The sequence below is a fragment of the Ammospiza nelsoni genome, chromosome 1 (genome assembly GCF_027579445.1).
Source record: "Ammospiza nelsoni isolate bAmmNel1 chromosome 1, bAmmNel1.pri, whole genome shotgun sequence".
In the NCBI taxonomy this organism is placed as follows: domain Eukaryota; kingdom Metazoa; phylum Chordata; class Aves; order Passeriformes; family Passerellidae; genus Ammospiza; species Ammospiza nelsoni.
Window position 1 is genome coordinate 142,403,144 of NC_080633.1, and position 27,361 is coordinate 142,430,504.

The 27,361-nt window shown below is 38.9% G+C and overlaps 1 protein-coding gene across 2 annotated transcripts; it reads left to right on the forward strand.

The window, feature by feature from the left end:
* The first annotated feature begins 1,289 nt into the window (after window positions 1–1,289).
* Window positions 1,290–26,616, forward strand: FAM91A1 (family with sequence similarity 91 member A1). 2 transcript variants are annotated; one of them, XM_059469420.1, is made up of 25 exons: window positions 1,290–1,439; window positions 3,157–3,241; window positions 3,917–4,068; window positions 4,875–4,932; window positions 6,488–6,555; window positions 7,756–7,869; window positions 8,909–8,999; window positions 9,552–9,614; window positions 10,695–10,801; window positions 11,558–11,596; window positions 11,701–11,813; window positions 12,702–12,820; window positions 13,248–13,360; window positions 13,580–13,666; window positions 14,072–14,204; window positions 14,858–15,006; window positions 15,410–15,544; window positions 17,695–17,808; window positions 18,706–18,778; window positions 19,987–20,136; window positions 20,605–20,712; window positions 20,969–21,092; window positions 22,128–22,197; window positions 23,504–23,687; window positions 24,377–26,616. In XM_059469420.1, exons 1-24 carry the CDS (start codon window positions 1,368–1,370, stop codon window positions 23,678–23,680), a joined length of 2,514 nt encoding a protein of 837 aa, XP_059325403.1. In that variant the 5' UTR covers window positions 1,290–1,367; the 3' UTR covers window positions 23,681–23,687; window positions 24,377–26,616. The 2 variants fall into 2 exon arrangements, with proteins under 2 accessions (XP_059325403.1, XP_059325394.1); XM_059469411.1 differs by having other exon boundaries at window positions 23,504–26,616.
* Window positions 26,617–27,361: the final 745 nt, after the last annotated feature.

Consider the following 27,361-nt stretch of genomic DNA (forward strand, 5'->3'; position numbering starts at 1 on the left):
GCACTGTGGGGCACATCCTGGGGCTGAGGTTTGTGTCTCTGCAGTTACATGCCAGTGGGATCCTGAAGCTGCCAGTGATGCTGAAGAAGGAGAACTGGGTCTGTAGTTCTCCAGGGATTTACTCAAACATAACTTAATTTACTCATAACATAATTTACTCAAACATAACAGAGCACTGAGTTTCCTTCTGCTGCTACTGGTCCCCTTTCAGCTGTCACCACTGCTCCAAGGTCATTACTGAGAATGCAGCAAACAGCCTTGAAAAATAAACAGCATAAAGGACCAGGGCCTCACATGCCTTTTTTTCCCTTCTTATACATAAAATTATTAATTAAATGTTGTATAGTGTAAAAAATAGAGAGCCATTCCCACATCAGTAATTCTCCAACAGTAAGAAAATGCTTGGCACTGATTTTGACACAGGTAAAATTTCCAACAACTCAGAAGCACCTAGATCCTAAGGTCAGGAGGGGCACCTGCGGCTGTTTTACTTGAAGCAGTGTCTTTGGTGACACTCCACCTGCTGGGGACCCCGCACAGGGAGCGCACACTGTGTACACATCCCGGGTACACACAGGATGGGATGCTCCGGGCACTCAGGGCTGCACGCTCCAGTGCCTGCTGTGCACAGCTGTGGAGCCCAGGGCCATGGCTCAACGCAGAGATCTCCTTCATTCAGCCCATTCCATTCCATTCCATTCCATTCCATTCCATTCCATTCCATTCCATTCCATTCCATCCCACACTGGGACAGTCTGCCCAAGGGAGGCGGTGGAGTCACCGTCCCCGGAGGTGTTTAAAGAAAGACTGGATGTGGTACTCAGTGCCATGATCTATTTGACATAGTGGCGTTCGGCCACAGGTTGGACTCGATGATCCTGGCGGTCGTTCCAACCGAGCTGATGCTGTCATTCCCTGCCGGGGAATGAATCCTCGTTTGTGCCGCTGCAGCCGCCCCGCTCTGCGCGGCCCCTCGCGTCTACCCGGGCGCATCCCGAGCGACAGCAGGCGGACGCTGCTGTTAAACCCAACCAGGCAGGCGGCGGAGGCATTTCGGGCTTGGCTCTGTTCCCGGTTCGTGCCAGCCCGCGGTCGGTGAGCGATAGCCCTGCCGAGGCACCGGCGCCGCGCCCCGAGGCTCCCATCCCATCCCGTCCCGTCCCGAGCCGGCCGCGGGGAGCGCCCGCCCCGCCCGCGGAACTGCGTGCGCGGCGCTTCCGGGGCGGTTCGGGCAGCGGCGCCGGGCGGGAGGCGGCGGGCGGAGGGCAGGGCAGGGCAGGGCAGCGCAGGGCGGCCCCGGCCGCAGCGGCTCCTTCCCGGGCCGGAGCGCCTCCCGGCGGCGGGGCCCGCGGCCCGGCCTGCTCGCGATGAACATCGACGTGGAGTTCCACATCCGCCACAACTACCCCTGGGCCCGGCTGCCCGCCAGCGTCAGGCAGGTGCGGCTGCCCGGCTGCCGGCCCGGGGAGCGGCGGGGGGACACGGGGCGCTCGGCCCTGCCTGTCCCGGGACAGGGCGGGCGGGCCCGCGGGGCGTGTGGGGCGCTCTGTGGGACAGGGGGGTTTGGGGTGTGCACAGCCCCTCTGTGGGGAAAGGGGCTCTGGGTGTGTGCGACGTGTCTGTGGGGAGAAGGGGATGGCACAACGGTGTGTGCTGTGTGTGGGAGGCGGGGACTGTACGTGTGTGTGGGGGGCCTCAGTGAGGAGAGGGGTATATCGGGGTCCCAGAGGGAGATGTGGGGTCCCGCTCAGCCACCTTAGTGCAGGTGTCAAACAGCCGGGTCAGGTGTCCCCTATGTCACCCCCGAATGGGGCAGCCGGACCGGGACAGGCGCCTTAGGAGTCTTGTGCAGCCCCGTGTTTCGGTAGGCAGAGAATTGTTTGCTGCAGGTGGCTCATGGAAAAGAAAACCTCATGAAATTTTGATTGCCTGGGTTTAATGGGCCTCTGATAGCAAAGAGGAGGTATTGTGTCGAGTTGAGGGGAGGTTCTCGTTCCAAAGTCTTACACTGCTTTGAAGCAGATGCTGTTGAACAATTCATGCTCTTGCACAGGGGAACGGTGGAGAGGATGAGTAGTTGCTGCAGGCCACAAGTAATGCAGTTTCTTGAGTTTGAGATTGCAGGAGCAGTAAGAGGAGAATAAATGATGATTTTTCTTTACCTGTCCAGCTGAGTGCCATATTGTTGGCTTTGTGATTCAGGATAGAAAATATGCCAGTATTTATTGCATTATTTACTTAAATGTAACTTCTGGAATACTGTTTTACCTGCTTTATTGTTAGTATAGTCCTTAATATTTTTGTCCTTTGAGGAAACACTTGGCTCCCTCTTTAGATATTTAATCAATTCCAGACCCTGTCTCTGATATCAAGTGTTGCTTTTCTAATTCCTGATTCTGCAGTTTGTATGCAGCTTTCTTGTTTATCCCATATGTGCAGGAAAGTACCTTTTTGTCAAAGGATATCTTTTAATGTAAGTTTCAATGAGGGAACCAGGAGAAGCAATAGAAAAACCAGACAACCCAGATCACTTGTTGCAGATGCAGAGTAGAAGAGTAATTTGGGGAATATTGAGGGGATAGTTCTTGAAATAAGGCATCTGAAGCATAAACCAAAGTTCTCTTTTTATCTTCTTTCATGATAGTCATGTAATGTGCTGTGCTTGTTCCTTAATCTCATGACCCAGGATCACTTGATAGTTTTAACTTCCGCAAAGCTGCAACTTGAGCTGTTTCACCTTTTTTTTTTTTTTGGTGTTAAATGTTTCTTAGGTGCAGTAAATAAAGCTTCACATCATTCACCATGCTTGTTTGTGCTACACTAATTCTGGGTAATTTCTCAAGGCTGAATGACACTAAATGCTGGTAAATGTTTGATGCATCATGTCTGATTTGAAAATCAGATGCTCCCTTTTTATCAGAGTGGTACTAGGAAAAATAATCTAAAAATGATTGCTGAAATATGCATCCTGTGTAGAGACCTATTTAAAGGTGTTTTTAAACTCACAGAGAGACTAAAGATACTGTCATGTTGAACTGGGGGGCTCCCTGAGCAATGACAACTGCCTGCATGTGTTTCCTCATAAGACACTTTGCAGTGGTTTAACTGCAGGGTGGGGGTTGTGCAAGTCAGTTAAAAGGCCTTTATGTTTTCAAGGGTCTTGGGAACTCCCAGAGGGAATATGAGAGGCAGGTTGTGCTCTACAGCATCCGCAATCAGCTGCGCTACCGGAATAACTTAGGTGAGTAAAGAAGCAGAGTGACTTCTGAGTCCTGCCCCACTCTTCTGTGTGGAAGCTTGTCTCTGCTGTAAAACTGCCAGAGCAAATCCAGTTCAAAGGTCCTTCCTTCCTTGAAAATAAATGCTTCTAAATAATAAAAGGATGAAAAATCCTGACTTTTGAGTCCATTTGACAACTTCTCTAGCAAAGCACTCTTGAAGGTTACAGAGTTGGCAGGTGGAACTGAATTACTACTGTACTTCTGCTGCCATTTTCCTGGAAATTAGGAGAGGGTTTGGTAGTTAAGCCTGTCACTAGGTTAGATGCAGACAGTTATCCTGACTCACAGGAGCTTTTGGCTATGACTTGTTTGCAGACTTTCAATTTAGTTCACATTGACTGAATGCATTTTTCTTCCCAAAGCAAATGATTAAAAGATAATTTTCTACAAGCTGCATGAGTTCTGTCTCAATGGGCCACTTCCTGGTGACCTTTTAAATAAATCTGCTCCTTAAATTCTCTGAGGCTGCTTGTATCATGTGTAGAAATCCTTGGATGCAGAATTCCTTGCTCCACTACTTTATTTAACTTGTAGTTTTCTGTCAATTGCCATTATGCTATTTTTAACCCTTTGTTGTAATACTTTTAAAAAAAGTTGAACATCATAGAACATTGTAACTTTTTCTCCCCCTGTAGTTAAGCATGTCAAGAAAGATGAACGTAAATATTATGAAGATCTGTTAAAATACAGTCGAGACCATCTCATGTTGTACCCGTATCATTTGTCTGACATCATGGTCAAAGGTCTGAGGGTAACACCATTTTCCTATTACACAGGGATAATGGAGGTGAGTGCAGAGCTGTGGTGGGAGGGTGTTGTTCTCCATCTGAAGGTGTTGGTAATGGCCCAGTAAAGCATACAAGGCACTGTATGCTTTTTTTGGTTTTCTGTAGGCCTGCCAAGAAGTAAAGAAACAGTAAGGAAAGTTTGTAAGGAACTGCTTTTACCTGCAGTGTTTTCCCTTCTGCCCCATTAACCTTTCAGGAGCTGAACTTTTGTCATATTGAGCTGGGGTGGGACTTATTCTAAGACCAGTCTTTCCCTTTTGATGTTTGAGATTTGAGTCTTCACTTAAAACTGTAAAAGAAACACCTCATTTCAACCATATTGGAAACTTTTTGAGAAGCCTGAAGCAGATCTGTTTTTATGAGAACAAGGATGGTTCTGTTTTCTGTCAGCACTCTGGCAACCTTTATTTTTGTTGGATATTTGAAGTGCTTTTATTCTATTTTGTATATAATGATTGCAGACATAATGGATTAGTTGTTTGTTTATTTTGTTATTACTGTTGGCAATTCCGTGTGCTGGTTTGTTTTTGTGGAGAGAGATACAGGATTTTGTTTGTTAGTCTTTCAAGCCAACATTTTTCTTTGCAAAGCTTACATTAAACAGAAATCTCACATTTTATGTATTCAGCTTACTGTGTAACGATTAATCAAGTAATTATCAAGTTTGATAAGGTAACTGACTTTAATAGATCTACTTTAATTTCATTTCATTCTTAAAGTAAAAGCAACAGGCAGAATTTTGGACCTGCTTCTCTGAAACGATGACTTTTTTCTTGCAACTTAGAAGTTTTATTTTCTTTTTAAGGATATAATGAACAGTGAAAAAAGCTATGATTCCTTACCCAACTTCACTGCTGCTGACTGTAAGTATTACCCAGATGAATTACTGCTTTCAGTGAGTTAGAAATAAGGAGCTTCTGAAGATGGATTTGCAGGCATCTGTTTGCTTTAATATGAGTATGTGAATGAAGGTGTAAAAACATTTAAATAGTGATATTAAGTGTGCCTTTCATATAGAGGTCTGTCAGTACAGGGCAGGAATTGGGCTGGTTTGAATGCACATAGGCGTGGTACAAAACCTTGCCTCTGTCCTTGCTTGTCCATTGCTACTTGCCTGCATTTCCTGTTGATGTATATCAGCAAACTGAGCTGCTGGTCCTTTCCTAGTGTGCCTTTCTTGGTATGTGTTGGGCTGAAGGCTTTAGCAGGCTGCTGAGAGGCTGCTGACACTCCTGAATTGGCATCAGTGTGGATGATGTACCAGAAAAGAGAGGCAAGGGGATCTGGTGTTTTATGACACTCTGGATGTGCCAGATATTTTATCTATTATAGTTGGGTATGGGATGAGGAGCTTAGGAAAGGAAAAACCTTGAACCTCTGGAGGAGAACAGAGTAAGATCAGTAGCCTACTCAGAAGTCTTACAGAGCAAAATGTAAACTGATGGCACAGGGATGTTATTAACCTGCCACTGAAGTGTTTTCTATAGTTAACTCGTAATTCCTTGCCTTTGGTATGCATTCATAAGGTTATTTTTAAGGATATTGTGTAGTCAGGTGAGGAGTAGCCTGCAGCTTTTGGAAACAGCTGGTTTTAGTTTTAGAAGGATATTTTCAGTTAATTATTAGTTAGCCTTTGTGTAATTTTCACAGCAGGGAAACAGATGAACAACTTTCCTTACCACCATTTTGCTTGTTGGAAATCTAGTGTTAGTCAGGAGTTTGAAGAAAGAGGTGGTTTTGCTGTTTTTGTTTGATTTCTGCTGCCCCCCAGCAATTCTGTTATCTTAACACAGCTGCAGATCAGTGACTGCAGTGTAATTGACTTAAATTTCCTTAATTACATTTTTTCATAAATGGTAGTGTTGAACTAGAAGTTGGAGTTAAAGTTAATTCTGAGACAGAATATGGTTAAAACTAAAGAACAGTTTTTTACTATCTGTTCGTGGTTCCTTAATGGTTGAAGGCTAGAGATTATGGAATTAAATTTTGTTTCAGTTTAACTCAACTATATCTCAATCATATTCCTTAGAAGACTTAGTGGCCTTTTGTGTCTCTAGTTCTTAGAGTTCTAATCCAGTGCATGGATGGCATGGGCTTTGTTAAAGGATAGAGAAACTATCACTAATTATCTGAAGTTGTTGATGGGAGTAAAGGAGGAAAGGAGTTGGGTTATGACCTGCTACCCTGTGGCTTGAGTGATAGGGTATTTCTTTTTTCTTCTTTTTCCCTTAATCTTTACACAGTGAAGGAATTGGGATGAACTATGGAATGAATTTAGCTCCTATAACTGTCCTTTTATTTTGGATAAGAGTAACTAAAAAGGTTATTTAAGAAGAAGGTCTGATTCTTTGAAGAATGTTTAATATATCTTCAGTTTAATCCTGTCTTAAGATACATAAAACCTTACTTATTTTTCAGGTCTAAGACTTCTTGGCATAGGAAGAAACCAGTATATTGATCTAATGAACCAATGCAGGTCTTCAAAAGTAAGTTTGTCTTTCATTTTCCCTCCCTTTCCTTTACCCTTCTGTCCCCCTACCCCATATTATTTCATAGGAAATGAAGAATGGAATAATTTTCTGGCCCTGATCAGTGTAATAGTGTGGGTAATTGAATGTGATGTAGTGTATTGTTAATTTTATTATGTTTCCTGAAGTTAATAAAGAGCTTTTTGGTTTAAATTAAAGTATAGTAAAGGAAAATATATTAATTACTACTTTTTAAATTTTGTTAATCTTATAGTTTTGGAGCTGTACTTTATGGTACCAGATAACTAATGTCTCCTGGCCACTATAAGCAGGGACGGCTACTGATTCTGAAAGAATGATTCCATTTTTCAATGTGGTCCATTGAGTTCACAGTTTATTTTGGACCAGTGATCCATCTAGGTGTGAATTCTTGCAGTGTGTTTTTCTCTAAGGCAATGTAATGAGTGCACAGACATCCTTGGATGTGAGCAGCACATGTGGAAAGCACTCTGATGGTTCATAGAAGTAGAGCCTTTAGTTTCAACAGTTCCTTCCTTTCTTCAGGGCACTCAGAAGTGCTCTTGCAGTAGCTCCATGGTCCTTTAACTGAAAGTGAGCTTACCAAAATGTGCAGCTGATACTGAACCAAAAAGTAATAACTGTGCAATGAAAGAGAAGCTATTTAGCTCTATAAATAAACACTATCCTCCAGTTTTTTCTTTCATGGATTGACATTCACTGTATTTTTTTAGCTCTGTGCTTATTGAGAATGTTGTACTTTGTTCCTTAAAGTAAATTAAATATGTTCCTAAATTGTGTTTTTTGAAATAATGGAATTTCTTTAAAATACCATCTTTCTATACTTGCGTTCTCTTACCTGTTCAAATTAGAAATGTCACAAATAGTTTAAATTTGGACTTGATCCTACTACAATGGAATAATGTGGATTTTAATTAGCAACACCTACAGTATGGATGAGCTTATGGGAAGATTTAACAATATCAAATGGAAATATTTTTTTTCCTTTTTGTTTCCATGTGATCTGAGAGAAGAGAGAAACTTGCTAAATGACAGTGCTAATAACATGTGTCTCCAGTCTGTAAATATATTGCACTTAAAAATGGATCTTTGTACAGATCAGTTTTTATAAAGGTAAATGAATGTCTGTGCATGTGAAGTGCTCTTTATTACTCTCTCAAATGGACTGTACCACTGCAGAAATTTTTCAGAAGGAAAACTGCCCATGATCTGTTGCCTGTGAAGCCCGTGGAGATCGCTATAGAGGCGTGGTGGGTCGTGCAGGCTGGGTACATCACTGAGGACGACATCAAGGTAGTGTGTGTGGATTGCTTCTCTAAATCTGGGTGAATACTGATAGTCCCTGAAAGCAGGGGCTTGCTCTCACGTGAAATACACAAAGATTGTGTTACAAATTTGCAGCAACTCTCTTATGAGTATCTTAGAGATTGTAACTAAAGGAAATTGTTATGTTTCCTTTGACATGCTCTGCCCTCTTTCCCCTATGTGTCTTCTGCACTATGTGCAGTGTAGAGGTGATTTTGTATCAACCAGTCTGTTGTAACTTATGTGCGTGATCATATGATTTGTAGGGAACAAGCAACAAAGTATGTTTTCTTAAATTTCATGTTGAAGCCCTGACAGGTCAGCTTTGACCGAATCTTCAGCTTCACTATAATCACTATCAGAATGACACTGGATTTGATACATATTTTCTTTGTTTCTGTTCTTTGTGTCTGCTTAGTTTTTCATTGTTTGCACATAAAAAGCTTGTGAGATGAGTTACTGTTTCATCCTCATTCTGCTTTCATTTCTCACAGGTGGTTTTTTTACAGTCATTTGACCTGGATTTATTCTCTTCTCTAGAAGTTTTTTGTTTAAATTAGAACATATTTAAAGCATTGATGGAATCTCTTTTTTGAAATATCTTAGGCTGCTCATATTTGGACATCCCAGCAGCTCAGGGTAGTTAATTTGAAGCCAGTTACTTTGATATTGTATTGGGCCTCTTTCTAGAATGATTCCAGTTGTGTGGCTGAACACTGTTTAGAAGTTTTAAATAGCAAATCTTTTATACTGTGGAGTTTGCTTGCCAAATTCTTGTGCAATTAATTTCCTTTCCTAGAGCATACATAATTTTGTGTGGGAACAAGCTAAAAAATGTAGAGACTTTGAACAGGAACTGCAGTAAATTCTTCAGTATAAATATTTTGGCTAGGAACGTGGGTTACTCCCTGTACTCTTACATTACTTGTGACTGATTTGAGCCTTAAGTGTTTGGGAGTATTTTGAATGGCATTAAGTTTCACAGACTCATTCCTACAAGAAACTAATATGATGTTTTTTAACCTAGATTTGTACTACATCAGAGAAGTCTGCTATTGATAAGATAATTGATTCAGGTCCTCAACTTGCTGGTTCCTTAGACTTCAATGTTGTTCACAGTAAGTTTTAATGAACATTTCTGATTTTAGATCTTGCTTAGTAAATTCTAGTAGTGTCTGGAAAATAGGAGAATTGATGTGTTTTAATTTGTATCCCTGCTACCAGGTGTGTGACTTCTGGTCTGAGTAGCCAAACAATGCCAGCATCTTCAGCTGGCAAAGCCAATTGAAGATAAAAACCCCACTTCTTGACAGTACAGTGATGATGGTGAAAACTAAGTTAACATTTAGGCAGAGATTTGCTTATGTTTTTTAAATTGAACTTCTTGAATTTGTGGTCATTTTGCTGTGCTGTCCTGGAAGTACTTGCAGAGTTCCAAGTGTGCTGCATCAGGCTGCAAGTGAGGAACCCTGGTTTAGGGTGACACCTGGTTGGTATCAGGTGTGGTTTATTGATCTGTGCATTGCAAATAAATATTCTAATGGGGAGGCTGTTAGGAAAAATTACTTTAAAATTGGAATTGGCTGGTGGGAAAGCCTGCTTTTTATCTTCATTATTTGGAAAAATGCTTTTTTTCCTTTTTTTTCTAAAATGTCCTTTTATTTAAAAAGGTTTGTATAACAAAGGATTTATTTACCTTGATGTACCAATATCTGATGACAGCTGTATTGCAGGTAAGTAAATATTTCATGTTATTATACTTATGTTTTCTCAGTCTCCTTTCAATTGTGCTGTAATTCTCTGTCTTGGAAACTGCTTGTCTGTATACATCTTGTTCCCAAACAAAACATTTGAGCTATGAAACTCTTCACTGACTAAATGTTTTCAATCCTATTAAAACATTGTTTTTATTGTATATAGCATTTATTTCAGCTTGAATTCTTAGGTTGTATTGAATGTGTATTTAGGTAAGACGAGATTCTTTTATGGGAGTCATGGCATGAATTAATAAGTACCCTCCTTTAAGTACCCTCTTCCTTCTGAAAAGGAAGAATAGCACAGAGAATGGTAGTTACCTTGCCAAACATACATGGGTTTTTGACTTCTCTCTAGACAGATGTAAGGTTTAATAGATACCAGTTCTATTATTCATGGGTATTGTCGCCTCAATTAGTCACAGACTGTGCCTGGGGACTGTGTAGGAGCTTAGATTAGCACAGCATGTGTGCTGCCCTTTGAGCAGCTTGTTATGCTGTGAGAGGTCTCAGGGGTTTCTGAAGTCACTATAATCTGCAAAGGCATAAAGTTGTTTGGAACTTGGTCATGCACAAGTACCTGGCATTGCTGTATAGAGATCATTTAAGTGAAAGTCCTCTAAATACAAGAGACTTACTGCTTAGATAATTGCTCTGGAGGTCTCAGTTCTGGAGTATGTGGGTGGTTTTGTCCTTTTTGTCCTACTCCAATCACAGTTGTGATTTAATCTCCATCCACATTTTAAAATCATTTTATGGGCTGGACACTGGAAATGATGTGTTGTTGATGAGCTGGAAAGTGCAAGGCTATGATGGAAGGTAGTGTGGCTTTAGTTTCTGTAAGAAAACATGTTGACAAGCATTACTTTGTTAAGGAGTGGGGAAATTTTAAATACCTCATATGCTGTCTTCAGATTTTTATTTTTTGTGCATGAGAAATTCTCAAAATTGCAGATGCCATGAAAACTAAACTGTAAACTAATTTTTCTGTTTTAGTACAGTTTCAGTTCAATAAACTAAGTTACCAGATTGTAATTTTGAAAGTAAATCTTATTTCAGTGCCACCACTTGAAGGTTTTGTGATGAACAGAGTGCAAGGTGATTACTTTGAAACACTACTGTACAAGATATTTGTTTCAATAGATGAACATACTAATGTGGCAGAGGTAAGTAAAACTTAACCTATGTCTGGGAGATAGGAATATTTGAAAATGGCCCAAAGCACACTGCTCAAAATACTGAGAGGTACTGGTTGAGATACAGTGATTTTGTTTACACATACCGCCAGGCTTAAGAGCCTGTAGCTTCTATAGTGCTTTGATCTTGAAGGAGTACCTTCAGTTCAGTGAAACAATTGCATTAGCTGGAATGAACTTATACAGAGTTGACTGAAGTAGGCTTTTATGTAAGTTAGAACTGGAACAAAGCCTGTTTTGCTAATGTGAGAAAGGTTCAAGTAATTTTTTCTTTGGCAGTGAAAGCACACAGGGTGTTGGCTTAAAATAGGAATGTGGCTTTTGCATAAGCATAGTTTGAGTATGAGAAATATGTTTTCATAAGATCTCAAAACTTGCTGAATACGTATCTGAAAAATACCCATTAAATATATCCAGGGTTTGTTTTCCTCATTGCCTGTCTTCTGACGTACATAACTAATTTAAAATGAGATATACAAGGTTAGCCTAGAAATTACTAAGTGGAAGATAGCCTCATATTTCTTCTGCATGCTTTCAAGTGGGACTGTTAATGAGGCTTCATGCTCTTTTTTCATCATCTTTGATGCAGACAAAATTGTTTCTACCAGTAAAGACTGGGTTTAGAAATAAAACTAATAGAAAGATGCCAAATCCCACAAATAGTGATTTCCTGCCCTGTCAATACTGTATTGCTGACTCAACTTCTTATCTTTTTTTATTTTTAAGCTGGCAAACGTGTTAGAGATTGACTTATCTTTAGTAAAGGTATGTATGTACAATACATATGTTTAACTGGATACAGAAAGTTCACTGTTTGCAGCCCTGGTTTCCCAGAGCAGTTCCTTATTCTGTGTGTGTGTGTTCTGCAGAATGCTGTGTCCATGTATTGTCGGTTAGGCTTTGCTCATAAAAAAGGCCAAGTAATAAACCTGGATAATCTTCATCCATCATGGAAGAATGTTCCTTCTGTAAACAGACTGAAGTAAGTGTCTTTACTCTGAGGCTTATTTTCTCATTGAAGGGAAAACTTAGAACATCTGTTTTTAAAGCTGTTGGTTGCTTTCTAAGATTTCTGGAATAACAAATCTCACTTGGCTTTCTAATGTGTATAATGACAAGAATACATGATCCTCATGTTAAGCTGAGGGTGAGGAATGGTAATTCAGCCTGTAAGTTCAGAGTGCTCCATTTGGTGCTGTTAATTAGTGCTGGCTTTTTGACCTTTAGGTACCTAGTTGCTCACTTTTCCTGCAGATGAATGTATTTATTTTAGACTCCTGGGATCAGAAATAACAGCTGTCAGTGTGCCATTATAGAGGCTGTGGCTCTTGGCACTGCTAGCAGTGAATATGTGCATGGAGTTTGCTTGTTTGCAGAACCCATTGCAGTTCTGTCAGTGACACTCTCACCTAAGTGTGCATCTGTATCACTTCCCAGGCAAGTGCTGTTAATACCAATCAACAGAGTTCTCCAAGTTGAAATGCCAAGTCGCATTAATTAAGAATTGCTAGGTGCTTTTAGTTCAATATCTGCTAAGCCATTTACAACTACTGCTCTGCCTGTTCTCTTTAATGCTTTTTCAGATTGTGAGAACAAAGTGGATTAGATTTTTTTCCATTGAATTGCTCAATGATGGTGGTTTGATTTTTAAGATCTTTTCACAGTCTGATATTTTCAGCCCCCCAGTAAGCCTTTCTGCTGAAACTGAAGCAGGACCCTGAGGGATATTAAACTTGACTGATTTAGGGCTTGGACATTGAAAGGCATGTGTTGAGTCTGCCTGTGCATGGACTACTAGCACTGGAAGGCAGAGATACTTCTCTGGTGCTACAGTGACCAATAGATGTGGATTTTAATTCAAATTTAATAGGAGTACTTTGGATCCTCAAAAGATGCTGCTTTCATGGGACAGTGGGGAAAACAGAAGTCCTATACAGGAAGCTGGGTCATCAGCCACAGATACAGATACCAACAGTCAAGATGATCCAGGTTAGCTCTAACAGTAAATTTTAATACATTTGGATCAATTATTTTTATATTTATAGAGTGATGTAGGCTGTAAAGAGGTCTAGAAACAAGTGCAACACAGATTATGTAGATCCTTTTGTCACATGGACTACTCAGTGGGGGAGGTGGTGTCTACTTCTTGGTTTAAGAGTTTTCAGCTAAATAACTTCTTTCTGAAGATAAGACTGATCTGTATTGTGGATATAAACTTGACACAAAGATACCAACTTCTGAATTATACTAATCAGTAGTTTAGTCGTAATAAGGGAATTTTGGTTTGCTTTGTATAGTGATAACTAACTTTTTCCTTTTTTTTTTTTTCCTTTGTTATTAGATTTGATTAAATTTAATGGTGCTATTTTTAAATAAAACAAATGTGATAATCTACTTCTTTTTTGTTTTCTATTAGCTGAAACAGCCAGTGTGAGCAGCCTGAACCTGTCCAGTGGACACACGAAGCGCATTGCCTTCCTGTTTGATTCTACTCTCACTGCCTTTTTAATGATGGGAAATCTCTCACCAGTATGTCCAAATTATTTGATGTATTATGCCAAGAATAAATATGTAAAGCTTTAAATTACTTTTTAAAATTACTTTGACATCAATATAATACTGCTTTATTTTAAAAAATAAATACTAAAAAAATCTTCTGTATCATTTGTTAAGGGGTAATTTTGTTTAGTACAACTTGTACTTGCCCATTCTGTTCTCAAAGAAGACAGTTTTGTTTTGTTGTTTCAGAACTTGAAAAGTCATGCAGTCACTATGTTTGAAGTTGGGAAACTATCAGATGAGAGTCTTGACAGCTTCTTGGTGGAGCTGGAAAAGGTAAATTGTTACATGTTTGACAAAGTGCTTTTTCAGCACTTGAAGTGTTAAAGAGGCCAACTTCACCTTCTGAAGATAATTCTAGAAGGACAACTGTAGAATCATGTAGAAGTTCTATTAATTGCTGTATCATTTCATACCAGTCAGGATGACTGGACACTTCTGTCCTTTACCTAAAGAGTGAGTCATGGTTCTGATCTGTCTTTGTGTACTTTTTGACCATTCCACTAGCGTGGCCAAGACCTGCTTTTCATTTAATACTTGCTGTAGATCACCTTTGCATAAAACCTGCAGGGTTATTACTCAGTTACAAAGCTTTAGAATGCTCATTTGTTCAACTTTCCTTCGGTGATTGATCCTTATGTGAACAAGCTGCCAGTTGCATTTGTTTTGTTTCTTGTTTAGGTTCAGAGCACAGGGGAGGGGGAAGCACAGCGGTACTTTGACCACGCCCTAACTCTGAGGAACACGATCCTGTTCCTGCGGCACAATAAAGACCTGGGGGCGCAGGCTGTGCAGCCTGATCAACCAAACAATGGTACTGTCAGCAGCTCTGGAAACCCTAAATTGGTTTACTTACCTGCCATGGACTCAGCTTTCTGCCCTTGCTGCTCTTGTAGCAGTCAGTGTCATACTTGTTTAAAAATATTTTGAAATATTTTTCATCATCCTTTGAGCCTGTGTTACTGGGTTTGCTTGTTTAATGACAGATTTGATTGCCAAGGCTTGCACTGAAGATTCACAGCAACAGATTAAAGGGTAATAAAGGCAAGACAAGCTGAACTTGAGAAAGAAGTTGTTTCAAATCACATGCTTCTGAAAGCCATATAGAAGAGTCAGCTGTTCTGTCAAAGAAACATTTTTCAAGCTATGAAAATGAATGTATTCTTCTAATGGCGACAGTTTTTTAGGTTTTTCTTTTAAAACTTAGGTAATTTTCTCAGTATCTCTGTGTTTATTTCCCATGTTCAGTTAGTTGGTGAGGAACTAATTCAGTGTCAGACAGCCTTGTATACCTAGAATTGCTAAAATTTTGTACAGATTTATTAAAATTAGCACAATTGTTTAAAACTTCATTGTGGGAAATGCTGTATTCATGGCTTAGCAGAGAATAGAAAATCTGAAATCATAGTTTCTCTTTGTGTGTTCCATTTTAAATGATAATTTAAGAATCTTGTGTTTTGAACCTAGGGTTCCCCTTGGACCTGTTACGATGTGAGAGTTTGCTTGGTTTGGATCCAGCTACCTGCAGCAGAGTTCTCAACAAAAATTACACTCTGCTGGTTTCCATGGCACCACTCACCAATGAAATTCGACCTATTAGCAGCTGTACACCCCAGGTGAAAAAATCTGTCAGATGTCCCTTTTAAAGTGACAAAATTATTAACATGAAGAATATCACTGTAAATAATCTAATAAAAATATTAAATTGAGGAAAAATATGAATATTTAGTAAATTAACTCTGTTTAACTTACTAAGAGATTTTCTGTTCAAATTAGTGACAGGTATTTTTTTCTTGAATTTAGAATCACAGAAAATACATTACTGTCAGCTTTCTGTGAAGACTCTTGTGTCACTGGACTAAGTACCCAGAATATAGTTAGTGGAGAGTAACACATTTGTATTTCAGTGATCAAAAACTAGATTTGTATTTCTTTTAAACTGTGTCTTCTTAAATTAAATCTGTATGAATGATGGTTGCAATCTGAACTTATTTATAACTTCTTGAATGATCTCTTCAGCATATTGGACCTGCAATACCAGAAGTCAGTTCAGTTTGGTTCAAGCTGTACATATACCATATAACTGGACAAGGACCACCCTCCCTGTTGCTCTCTAAAGGAACACGCCTTCGAAAACTCCCAGATGTTTTTCAGGTAGTCTGTGTGTGGATTTACTCTCCCTTCCTTCTTCAAGTGTTTCAAAGATATCCTGGATGCTATTTAGAGATAACAGGTGAAGTCAGAGGTACAGTTCATTGGAGATGATGTTCCTTTTCTAGAAGCAAGTTTTATGCAGCATCTTGATTTGTTTTCTTTTAAAGTTCTGATAAAGGATTGCTACTTATATCTCTCCCTTTGTCAGAATGTGACTGCAGTATATTTAATGCCACCCCTTTCAAGTTAAGTGTAAAATGTGGCACTGCTGTCCTAATAATTGAGGTTTGTTAGCCCATCCACAGAGTGTTAGAAAAATGTAGAAGAGCTGTGTAAAAAGATGGAGACCTAGTATATTGTGCTTTTTTCCTAGCATTGTGCAAGAAACATCACTTCTACATACAATTCTGCCTGTTTTAGAAGATGGCTAACATGACCACTTCCAGTTTGTCCAGACCTGTGCTGGAGACTTGGGAGTTATTGGCTGTAATTGTCCCTACAATGTAAATAACAGAATAATTTAATAAAGGTTGCATTAGGTTGGAAAAAAGGTCTTCGTAGCCCCATAGCCTGACTTGTGGAGTGTCTGGAAGCAGGGAGAAGCAGCACAATATGTAATACTTCCTTTTAAGACCCTTCCACTCTCCTGCATTTTCTGGTCTTGATCTCCCTGGCTGCATGTGATTCTCTGTACACAGATATTGTGACTGAAATTGTTGGCTCTGCACTGATGAGTTGATTTCCTCCATTCCTTCCAGCCTGGAATCCACCTAACTTTTTATCATCCATTCAGTGCGTTGGCAGGGAGTCCCACAAAACAGCACAGGTGATCAACTTCTGCCTGAAAGATCTCAGATGCTGCCTTCTCCCATTCTGAGATACTAATAAAGACAAATGTAGCACAAAGGAGCACTGCTGGGTATTCTCTATACTGGACAAATGTAGATGGAAGTGGCCATGACAGCTTCTGAACTTGCCTGAACCAAAAATTCCTTGCATCTATTGGCTTTGCTTTGGAATGCTGTGGGCATTTAGCAGTGTTTGGGTCTTGCTGTTCACATCAGAATTTTTAAAATAGTATTGTTTAATTTTATAATTGCAGAGGCCTCTAAAGTTTTCATCTCACTTTTTTCATCCTCTAGATATATGAGGAACTAAATGTTTTAGAAAGGTTTGGAAACATTCAGAGAAGGGGGTTCATTCTTTGGTGTACCTATATCAGCAGTCCTCTCTAGCACTTGGATTTGTAGATTCCTCTCAAACCTTTCATGTGTCCCTTTCCTTTATGATTTCAAAAATTTTTAGATTACCTGTATTTGTAGGATTTACTGTAAGATCACATAGGATTAAGTGAATCAAGTCTTCTAGAGCAGAAAGCATTTTGTAAGGCCATTGGTGATGACCTTGATTCAAACCCTGGTTTGTCTTTAGTTTAAACTACCTGTACATGTATGGACTGTGCACTTCTGTTAGTAAAGAAGCATTCAGTGTGGTAGCCTTGGGAAACTTCAGAATACTGCATGAATTTCAGTGTGCTGACAGGACAGATTTTCTTGAACTAAATGATCTCCCAGTTTGGATATTTTTTTTTCCTCTATGGGAATCTGAGTGCTTCTCTCCTGCTGCTGTTCTGTAACATCATTTTCTTAGGGAATTGTCAAGATATTTCTGGAAATCTTACAGAGTTGCAGTGGAATTCAATCTTGAAAACTGAGAAACTAAGAAGTTATTTGTGGTTTTGTCTTCCTGTTCCCCACCCTGTCCTTGATAGATATTTTGGGGATTCATTTGTCTTTGTTCTTTGCTGATAGTGTTAGTTTATCCAGCTTATAGTTTGCTTTTAAATTTATGTGGGATTATATTAATCTCCTGTTTGCCAGAGGGTGCTGCAATGGCCACATGCATTACAGGATTTGGTGACAGATACTTCCTGTCCAAAATTTTAACTTTGAGGTTGGCAAACCTCAAGATCTCAAAGGTCTTTACCAAGAATACAAACATGAGTGATCCTTGGTTACAAGTATAGCACTGTAGAGCTGTAATTACCTATAATAACCTCCTAGTTGTAATGATATGCTAATGCCTAGCTCTAATATTTCACTTTGTGTGCTTGGATAATTCTACACACTCTCTTAATTTCTCTCTTCCAGGGTTATGATCGCTTGCTAATAACATCTTGGGGTCACGACCCAGGAGTAGTTCCTACTTCAAATGTGCTCACAATGCTGAATGATGCTTTAACTCATTCTGCTGTTCTAATTCAGGTACAGAGTGCTCTGTATAAATGATGAAAATCTGCATAATTTTTTGAGTTAACCTGTTCTGTGGTAGAGGATATTGATTATGTAGAAGAGCTACACTTTTGCCAGGAGCCGAAAGTATGTTTAACTTTTGTAGGCAGTGTTGCTGTGATTCAGTGGTGGTCAAGACACAGGTTTTGCACTGAATTCACACTATGTATGTGTTATTTTGGGCAAGCATAATGAGTTTTGGTAGCTAAAGTAGGGAAGATAGTAAACTGGGATGAAAGTGAAGGGTCCACAAGGGTTTTAGACAGCAGTGACTGCTATTATGAACTGTTATTTAAGAAATACAGCTTTTCAGACTGCTTGGTATTTGGCTCTTACAGTAAAGTATGAACAAAACATGCTGTTTATCACAAACTGCAGAATAAGTTGGGTTTTTCTATTTGGAAGAATTAAAATTGTTTCCTCATCAGTTTCTTTGATTCAGCTGAACTCTCAGAATTAATCATTTAAATAAATAGATGTTTAATATAGTAACAAACATAAAATTACATGTTCTCAAAAGCCAGCTTGTAAGTGGCCTGTTACAGCTGAAAAATGTTCTGTATGCAGGAGTGGGAAGTCCCTTTTGCTCCAGAAGTGCTCTGCCTTTAGAAAATATTTTTATAGCCAGTATTTGGAGAGAAAAATTATTGCTCTTCAGTGAAACTTTCCCTCACTGTGTTTACCACATGCATTTTAAGGGCAAAGGTGGGGTACTTCAGTTATTTCAGCTGAGCAAGGTGTTTAATGCATAAATACCTCCAATGTTTTGTTTCATCAGCTTGGGTGCTACTCCTTAAAAGGGAGCACAGTAGGACTGAGCTAAGCTGATGAGTATTTTTTCTGTTCCTAATTTAATTTCTTGTTGTTCAGGGTCATGGCATGCATGGAATGGGAGAAACAATGCACATACCTTTCCCTTTTGATGAAGCTGAGCAACAGGGAGGTAATGGATCATCTTCTGTGTAATTTCTACACTACATTACACATCTGTTGCACATCACCTTGTGCAGTAAGGTTGCAATAATCCTTCTCAAACAATTTTGTTGATCTTATGAGTCATATGAGAAAATGGAAAGTTTTAAATGGTTGACAAGTCTGTTCTGAGCTTAGACATATGACCTTCCCCTTTCTATCTTCTCTGACCTAATTAGAATGTGTTTTCTGGCCTCTCTTATCTCCTAACACAGGCGTAAAGAATTATTAACTAGCATATTTATTAACTGCAGAAGTAATTCTTTTATAAGTAATATTGTATTGAGCATTTCTTAACTGTAAGACAGGTGAGGCCAAAAGTGAACAAACTTACCTTGATTATTAGCATCAGAAACCTACTATGGTGTTTTTTTCCTCAGGAAAAGCTTTGCTAGCAAAATCTATTCCTTTAAAGTCTGCCTAGCTCAACTGATTTTGAAAGGCAGGAATTAACAAGTTCTCATTACTCCTTAGTGAAAAGGAGAGAACTTTTTATAGTTGAGGCTATAACCTCTCCAAGTGAGAGCAGTATGAATAAAAGTATGAATTTCCAGGTACAAAATACAAAATTATTTAGGCTACCACTTAGAAAATTCTGGGCCAAGTAGAAATAAAACTAACTTCCAAATTTAGTTTTTACTATGTTCAAAATTTGTTACTATTATATTTGCTCTCTCTGATATGTCTGGTTTTTCATCTAGAATGAAGTTGGAAGAAACCCTGAAGTTAGAATCTCTCAAGTTTTGACATGAACAACTTGGTGTTGAAATTTCTTATTAAGCTCTAATGCTGTATTCTAATTCTTCAGAATTTCAGTCATGTGAGGCATTTATCTTGCATTGCATCTGCCATAAAAGACTCTGGCACTGAAAGAGCTGGACACCTGATTCCTAGCTGAACCTTGCCATGTTTGCTGTGAATGTGTCTGTGTAGGAGAGAGATTATCTTTTATTTGTATTTTTCTTTCTCCTTGGCTCTCTTACTGTACTATAAAATACCACTTCATGCTTGGTGTTATCCCATATCTAACAATGGGATCATTAAGATGGAGCAGGAAAAAGCAGGAAAGCAAGCAGGAAAAATCCAAGTGAAAAACTTACCCTGGCCTAGAGAGGTACCACATGGTTGTGGGGAGGCCTCTTTAAAAGTACACTGGAATATGTTTTGTTTCCTCCTCAGACTTCTCTCGTGTGAACATGGGCATTCATACAGCTTTAAAAATACTGAGAAACAAAGTGGACTTGCAGCATTTTTGTGGCTATGTCACAATGTTGAATCCTTCAAGTCAACATGCTAACAGAAAGCTGAGTGATGCTTCTGATGGAAGAGGTTGGTTACCAATAATTGTCTTTTTTATCTGTGTCCCCTTAATTTCACATACAATCACTTGAGCAAAGGATTAAATTCTTTGATTTGTGACTCTACAAAATACTATCCAACACAGATAGGAACTAGTTTTGAGTGTAAATCTATTGGTAGTAGGCTTACTTCCTAATTCTTCTTCAAGACTGGCTCAGAAATACCAAATACAGATTGATAAATGACTGAACTATTACAGTCAATAAAGGGAAGAAATACTCTTTTAAATATAGAAAATAAATTGTGACATTTTTATATGCCAGAGCTTAAACTTTCATAAGTGCTGAGGATCCTTAAATAGCTCTTCATTCCAAAATGAGTCCATCCCTATGTTTCTCCCTGGCCCTTCTTCCAGTTTTATAGCTTTATAGAGCTTGGGTAAAGGTAGCTAAGCTTCTATTCATGTGCATGTTTATGTAAGAATTACTTTGCCTTTAGGAGAGACTGAACTGGCATCAGGATCTGATGTAAATGGGAGCACAGAATCATTTGAGATGGTAATAGAAGAACCCTCAATGGATTCTGCAGTCAAGCAAAGCCTTGAAGGTAAAAACATGGCAAATGGCTTGTACTAAATATTACCTTGTTTTTAAGGATCTAAATCAATGTTTGATTATTCTCTGGGACAAATCCCATGTGAAATTCCTCTTCAGATTCCTTAAATAATGAGCAGTTCAGTAGATGAGCTGTCTTTAAAAAGCATGAGCTGTCTAGTGGATCCAAGTCTAAGATTTTTGACCCCAGAATGAGTTTTCTTGCTTTCTTTTTCTTACACTTTGGTTATCTCTTGTTCTTTCTGTAGTACCCACAACTGAACTGGAATGGGTTCCCCTGGAATTATGCTTTGGCATTCCACTTTTCAGTTCTGAGTTGAATCAGAAAGTCTGCAGAAAAATTGCCACTCACGGATTATGTAGAAAAGAAAGGTGAGCTGTAATTTACTGGTTGCAGGTTTAAACAGATGGTATGTCTGGAGCTTCTGCAAAAAGAGATACTACAACTCAATGACTATAAACCAGAACTGAGCTATGTTTATAGAGTAGCTAATTCTGATGTGTAAGGGAGGTTTTTTTTGCTCATAGATATGTACAACTAGTCTTCACTTGTGGTAAGATTAGGATTAGGCTTTTATTTATAGTTTCTGTAAAGCAAAAATTAATTCTTTGTTGCAAACTGTCTGAAAGCAGATGAGGAAAAGAGTAAATTGGGGTGCCTTCCTACTCATATTCCTTTCCTAGCCTAGCACAGGCTTTTTTTCCTCCTCCTAACTGTTCTAGAGTGGGGGAGGAGAGATTGCTGGTAATGCTTTGATATAAAATGCATTTAGCTCTTATGGAAATTTTCTTTACTGTTGGTATCATGGCTTAGTCATTCCTGAGGATCCACCTATCTAATGCTTTTTACTGCAGCTTTTCTTTATGAAAGATTATTCTTTCAACAATGGGATTTTGGGGTTTGTCTGTTTTGTTTTGTGGGGGGGGGTTTGGTGGGGGTTTTTGTGGATTTTTTTGTGGCTTTTTTTTCCCTCTAAGGCACAGTTCTGGAAATCAAAAGTAAGTATGCTTGAAAATAAGGCTTAAGGCTATTATTGTAGTAGTTGACCTGCTTTTAGCAGTGTGTCAGTAATAAACTTCTTAAAAGTCATGTTACCAGACTGACCTGGATAAGAATGAGTCTAGTATTTTATTTATTTTACATAAAATAATATTTTTCAATTGCAGTAGTTTAATTTTATTCAGTGTAAATGGTATGGAAAACAGCCTTTACCTGACTAGACTCAAAGCAGATGAGTCAAGCACCTCTTCAGTGATGACAATATTATCAAGCTTTATGTGAGAAAGCTTTTGTCACATGATGTTAGATACTGCTGGAGTTATTTGTAAGCAAGTTATTACAGGGGTACTTCACTGGTAAAAAATTGTGTACCTTGACCATAGCTTATTTTCTTTTGTTTTTTACAGCCTTCAAAAACTGCTACATTCCAGTAGAAAGCTGTCTCTTCAGGTCCTTAATTTTGTTCATTCATTCCAGGTAAGGAGCAGTAATGCAGATGTTGATTGTTCTGTATGACCTATCATCCTTTCTGCCCTCCTACTTGCCTTTCTTGGGTGTATGAAAACATACATGGTTTGTTTTATTTGCCTTTTCTTTAAATGGTAATTGTATTAAGCACTCAAGACCTATTTGAAGGACAAAGGAAGTACTTCTCTATCCCTTTTTAGCCTAATTTAATACTTGTCTCAACTCTGTGGTTGCTTCCACTGTGTTATTATTTTAATTGGTTTTTATGCACTTGCTCAGCAAACTTGCCTTTCACTTCTTCTGTTGTAACACAGCCTACTTTGCTGGTTATGTGGCGACTGCTTGGATATGTTGGAGAGATTGACTGCAAACCAGGGAAATGCTAAATTTATCCGCCTCTCAAATCAATGTTTCTGTATAAAAATATATTAACATGGATTTCATGCCAGTTACTTTTGTACTTGTCCTCAGATCCTCTAGATCTTAGTGTTCAATGAGTATAAATATGTAAAACTACAGACTCTGGAAGGACTTTTTAGGCGTGTAGGTAGGAAATAGGGATCTTGTGTAGTAAGCAAAGAGGAATGTCAGGTCTGCAGCCTGCTCTAATTCTGCATGGGAGCAAGCCATGTCTAACATGGAGTCTGCTTAGGTGCTCTGTCTTGTGACACTTTTCTCTAAAACTCTGTTTTCAGTAAGATAATGAATTTGCAGGTTACTTAACCAGGTAGTGTTATGCATGCTGTCATCCTGAAATTGTTTCCTGATGAGAATGTTAGAGATTCCCAGTAGGTTTGAAGCCCTGAAACCAACTGTCAGTCTCAAGTGGCTCCTGTCCAAATGTGTTAGATGTTATCTCTGAGATACCCTTTCTAGATGATGTCCATAGAAAGGGGAAAAAAAGGTGCTGCTGTGAGTTTTAAGATGAGAAAACCAAACTTCTGGGAAATGATTCCCCTCAGCATATGGTCAAGTAATTTCCTCCCAATGTGCGTATCCATCTTAGCATGGTGCAGGTAAATAGCAGTCTGATAGATGTCCTGAAGATTTTAGAGTTTTCCATTCATTTTTTTCTAGGTCTTCAGTTGTAAGTCTCAGGCTTCTCTGAAGGTTTCTTGGAAACCAAATCTTGAATGCAAAGACGCAGCTGAGGCATCTGTATACTTCATTTTGTTTATCCTGTTTTTACTTCCATAGTTATTTGGTATTCACTGGACTGTAGTAACACACTTCAGAAACTCAAAGTGTATTTGCAGATTAGATTAACCTGTGATATTCTTTGTTTTTAAGACACAGTTTTTTGTTTTGCTTTTAGGAAGGAATCTCAACGCTGGATCAGCTCCATGATGCTGGCTCTTCAAGTTCACTTCTGCAGCCAATTTCTGCAGACATGGGTGTTCCTCTTCCTGCCAAGAATCTCATGTTCAAGGAAGGTGTTTTATCTGAATGGAATGGATGGGCCCCTTCCTCAGTTCTTTTCAACCACACCTAGGGAACAGGTCAAATAGAGGTTCTTGTGCATTGATCACTAAATGCCTTTCTTCTATTATGGTTAATTCCTAGTGCCAACCACTAAGAAGTGTATGCTGCTGCTGCAGCATAACCCATGTAAAAATAGTGTTACAAAATGTGTTGTGTTGCAGTACTGGGGAAGTACTTAAACTGTCTAGAACTTGTTACTCATTACTGCATATCTTGCTGCAACAGAGAGCTTTTTAGCTGTCAGCACTATTTTTATCTTGAGACAATCTTTCTTTTATAACTAAACATGCCCTTTCTAGGCTTTCTGATGATTGTTAAATTTCTATGCTGTCACCACAAAATTGCAATAGTAGTTTTCTATGTTCGTTACTCAGACATAAATTCTGTTTAGTTTTGTACTGTATTACTGAAATTTTTTCTGTATAAAGGTAAGAGATTTGGCTCTTCCTCTGAGAGCTCAGTGATACCAACTGATTAAATAAAAATATCATGATGATATGGGGCGTTAAGGATTGTTGAATTCTGTAGTTCAGCAAAATGGTGGGGCCTTGACAAATCAGTGCAATGGAAGGAGGAGGCTGAGTTAGTGCAGACTCAATGTCCTGCTGGTGACCTGAGGCCACTTTGAAGATGTGGTGCACTCAGATCTCTGTCAGGTGGAGGTATGGAATTGTGGAAGATCTGAGGTGGTTATCTCTCTTTTCAGAGTTCTTAATGATAATGGATTCATCCTCCTCTTGGTGTGAAATCAGGAGTGTCTGAAATTTGATCCCACTGGCAGACTTCAGCTGTAATTTGAACTTGGTGATGATTCCTGTGGGAAATTCCTGTTGTCATAAAGTGAGTTTAAGGTAGATACCTAGTTCTGTCCTGTTGATTAATGTTTGAAAGAACAGAGCTCTTGATTTTTCACATCAGTTGTTAACAAAGGAAGATAAGAGCAGAGGATGTGAAGACAGAAAATTCAGTGAATCTGTGTTCCTTGAACTATTATCTCTTGATCATGAAAAAAATTAACAGTAAGCTTTTTCATCTAAAATCATGTTCTGGCTCTGTTTGTAGGGGATGACTTTATGTAGCATGACTTTGTTTATATTAGGTATTAACAACTTTTTGCCAGCTTAAAAAAGTCTGTTCCGTCAAGCACACAAGGAGGATGAGCAATGTGGTTTGTGAAGACTTCTCTGCTAGCTCCCTTCTTTACTAGAACTGCCTTGTTTTAAATAGTCACAACTAAAAACAAGACTTAATCATCCTTTCCTTACTATCCTGCAATACACAGTGGGTCAAGGATCTGTGGCAAAGATGGTGCTGAACAGCAGCAAGGTGAAAAATGGCAACATTTGGGTTTGTATCCTGTCCTGCATTAAAAAAGCATGTCAAAAACTTGAAGAGGACAAATGTACAAATGTATAGGACAATGCAGTGACTTAATTTACTTAATTTACAACTGTGAATATCCCATTCTTTTTCACTGGCTTTGTGTACATTCCTGAAGTGTAAGCATAGAACTTGTGCTCTAAGAAACTGGAAATCTGTAGTACTTCAGTTTGCTCAGTGCTGCTTTCTTACATCAGTTTTGTTCTGGAATTTTACCAGCAACAGCTGAACTTAGCATTCTGCATATATCACAGTTACATCACCCATATAAAGTTGATTATTTACACTACTGTGACTTTCTGTACTGGACATACATACTCTCTATAGTGGTTTTTAAGTTGCCTTATTTCCTCCAAAGTAAATTGAAGAGGAATTGGATGTTAATCTGCTATAAATGGCTGAGAAAACCTTTACTGTGAGAACTGTTACATGGAGATGAAGCCAAGACCTGGCACTGCAGAGGCATTCAACAGTAGTGATGACTTACACTTCCAGGGCTATAGATGTTACTTTAAGTGCTACTGTGAGCTGCAGTAGGTGAGCTAGTTTGCTGTATTGTATTAAATTTTGCCATGCACTATCCATACTAGTATGTAAAGTGAAGATAGTGCAAGTTGTATGAAAGTTTGAAAATAGATGAAAACTTACTGTTCTGACTGCATATTCTTCAGTGTTGCTAAGTGAAGGATATTGTCCTTTGTTACTAGGTTGTCTAAAGTAAAGTTTCTCAATAAAATTAGTCTGCTCCTCAGAGTTGGTTAATACTCATAAATCTTACAGTTAATGGTGAGAATTCCAGATGTGTTGCAGTTTGTTAGAACTCAAGCCACTCTTACTTAGGGGCTTCAACATTAGTTTAGGAGCTTAAATATTCAAATCTGCATATCTGAAGTTTACTGAATAAATTGTAACCAAAGAAGTCTGTTGAAATTCCTAAAACTCTAGTACAGCAACAGTGATTGGGATGGTCAAGAGGCTTCAAACTATGTGACTTTTGTTTTAAATATGGTGTAAAAACCCAACAGGTCTCAAAGATCTTCGTACCAAAAGAATCTATTTTATATTGTATTGCAAATAAAGACAAATTAAATCAATTTCTTTTCTTCAGGTAGTTTTATTGACTGGGGGAAAAAATCACATGCATTACACATTGTAAAGCTGTTTTAAGTTCTGTTTCAGCAAGATTTTTAGCTTGAAGAAGACAGTTTGGCTTTGTGCTCTGGCACAACCCAAGCAGTATTGAAGCTAGATGGATATACCTGAAGATGTTCAGGAGCCAGCTAAGAAGTGTGTTACATTTGTTTTCAGGTTTTTTTGATCATGATTTATTGCACTTTTTTCCTTCATTGTTCTCAGATTTTCCCTTACTTTCTTGTTCAGTGTTTCAAATGGTTTGTATTTTGGAAGTTTGAAGTACAACTGTAACTGAATACAGTTGTGCTCTTCTAGTGTGACATTGTTAATATTATACATTGAATTGTACAAAGTCTGTGTTCAATTAAATTATTGACACATGTAACAAATGTTTACAAATAAACTGTGGTGTAGGTCAAACCATGTGCAGAATCCTTCTCATGCAGCAGTTTTGTTCTTGGGCAGAGTCATGTCCCTCTGTCATTGCAGTGCTCAAGCCCTCCATGTCATTAAACCACCACCAAATGTCATTCACCTTCTCTCCCCAGTACACCTGCAGTTCTGCAGAGATGCAGTTTCCCCAGTGCAAACCCTCTGTTCTGGTGTCATCTTTCCCAGCTGTGTTACTTGTCCTTCCCCTTCTCCTCAGAGGTTGAGAGCATTGTGCATGCTGCACCTCCTCCAGCCACACTTAAACCTGTAGTTTTGCATGCTGGGTATTTGAAAGTATTTGTGCCTTACCTGTTTGCTTTGGCTAAAGACATTTTTGACTAGGAACTTGAAAGAAATGAGACAAAAATTGTTTATGTGAGGTAATGCAGGCTGAGGATTAATTTAGCAGTATAACTGCAATGATCTGATGTCAGTGTGAAAAATAGAGACCTAGATGATGAAAGAAGCCAAATAATCTCCTGTGTTTAAACCTTCCTTTATTCTAGCCTGGATTTTCTGAGAATGTGTATGTAACTATCTTTTTTATATGTTTTTCCCCTTCACCATTTGTTCCATTTGATCACTTCCAATGTGTGTCTCTCTTTGTCTTTGTGATAGACCTCAAGGCTCCTTTTGGACCACAAAGAAATGCATCTGTTTTTTTTGTGCAGCGCTTGAAGCTAATGTTAATCCTTCCCTCAATTTCCTGGAACAAAGCCAAGCTTCTTAATGCTTCTTGGAAATG

Coding starts and splice junctions, on each gene's coding strand:
- FAM91A1 (XM_059469411.1), top strand. CDS start 1,368: ATGAACATCGACGTGGAGTTCCACATCCGCCACAACTACCCCTGGGCC. Junction 3,242..3,916: donor GCGCTACCGGAATAACTTAG/GTGAGTAAAGAA, acceptor CTCCCCCTGTAG/TTAAGCATGTCAAGAAAGAT. Junction 4,069..4,874: donor ATTACACAGGGATAATGGAG/GTGAGTGCAGAG, acceptor TTTCTTTTTAAG/GATATAATGAACAGTGAAAA.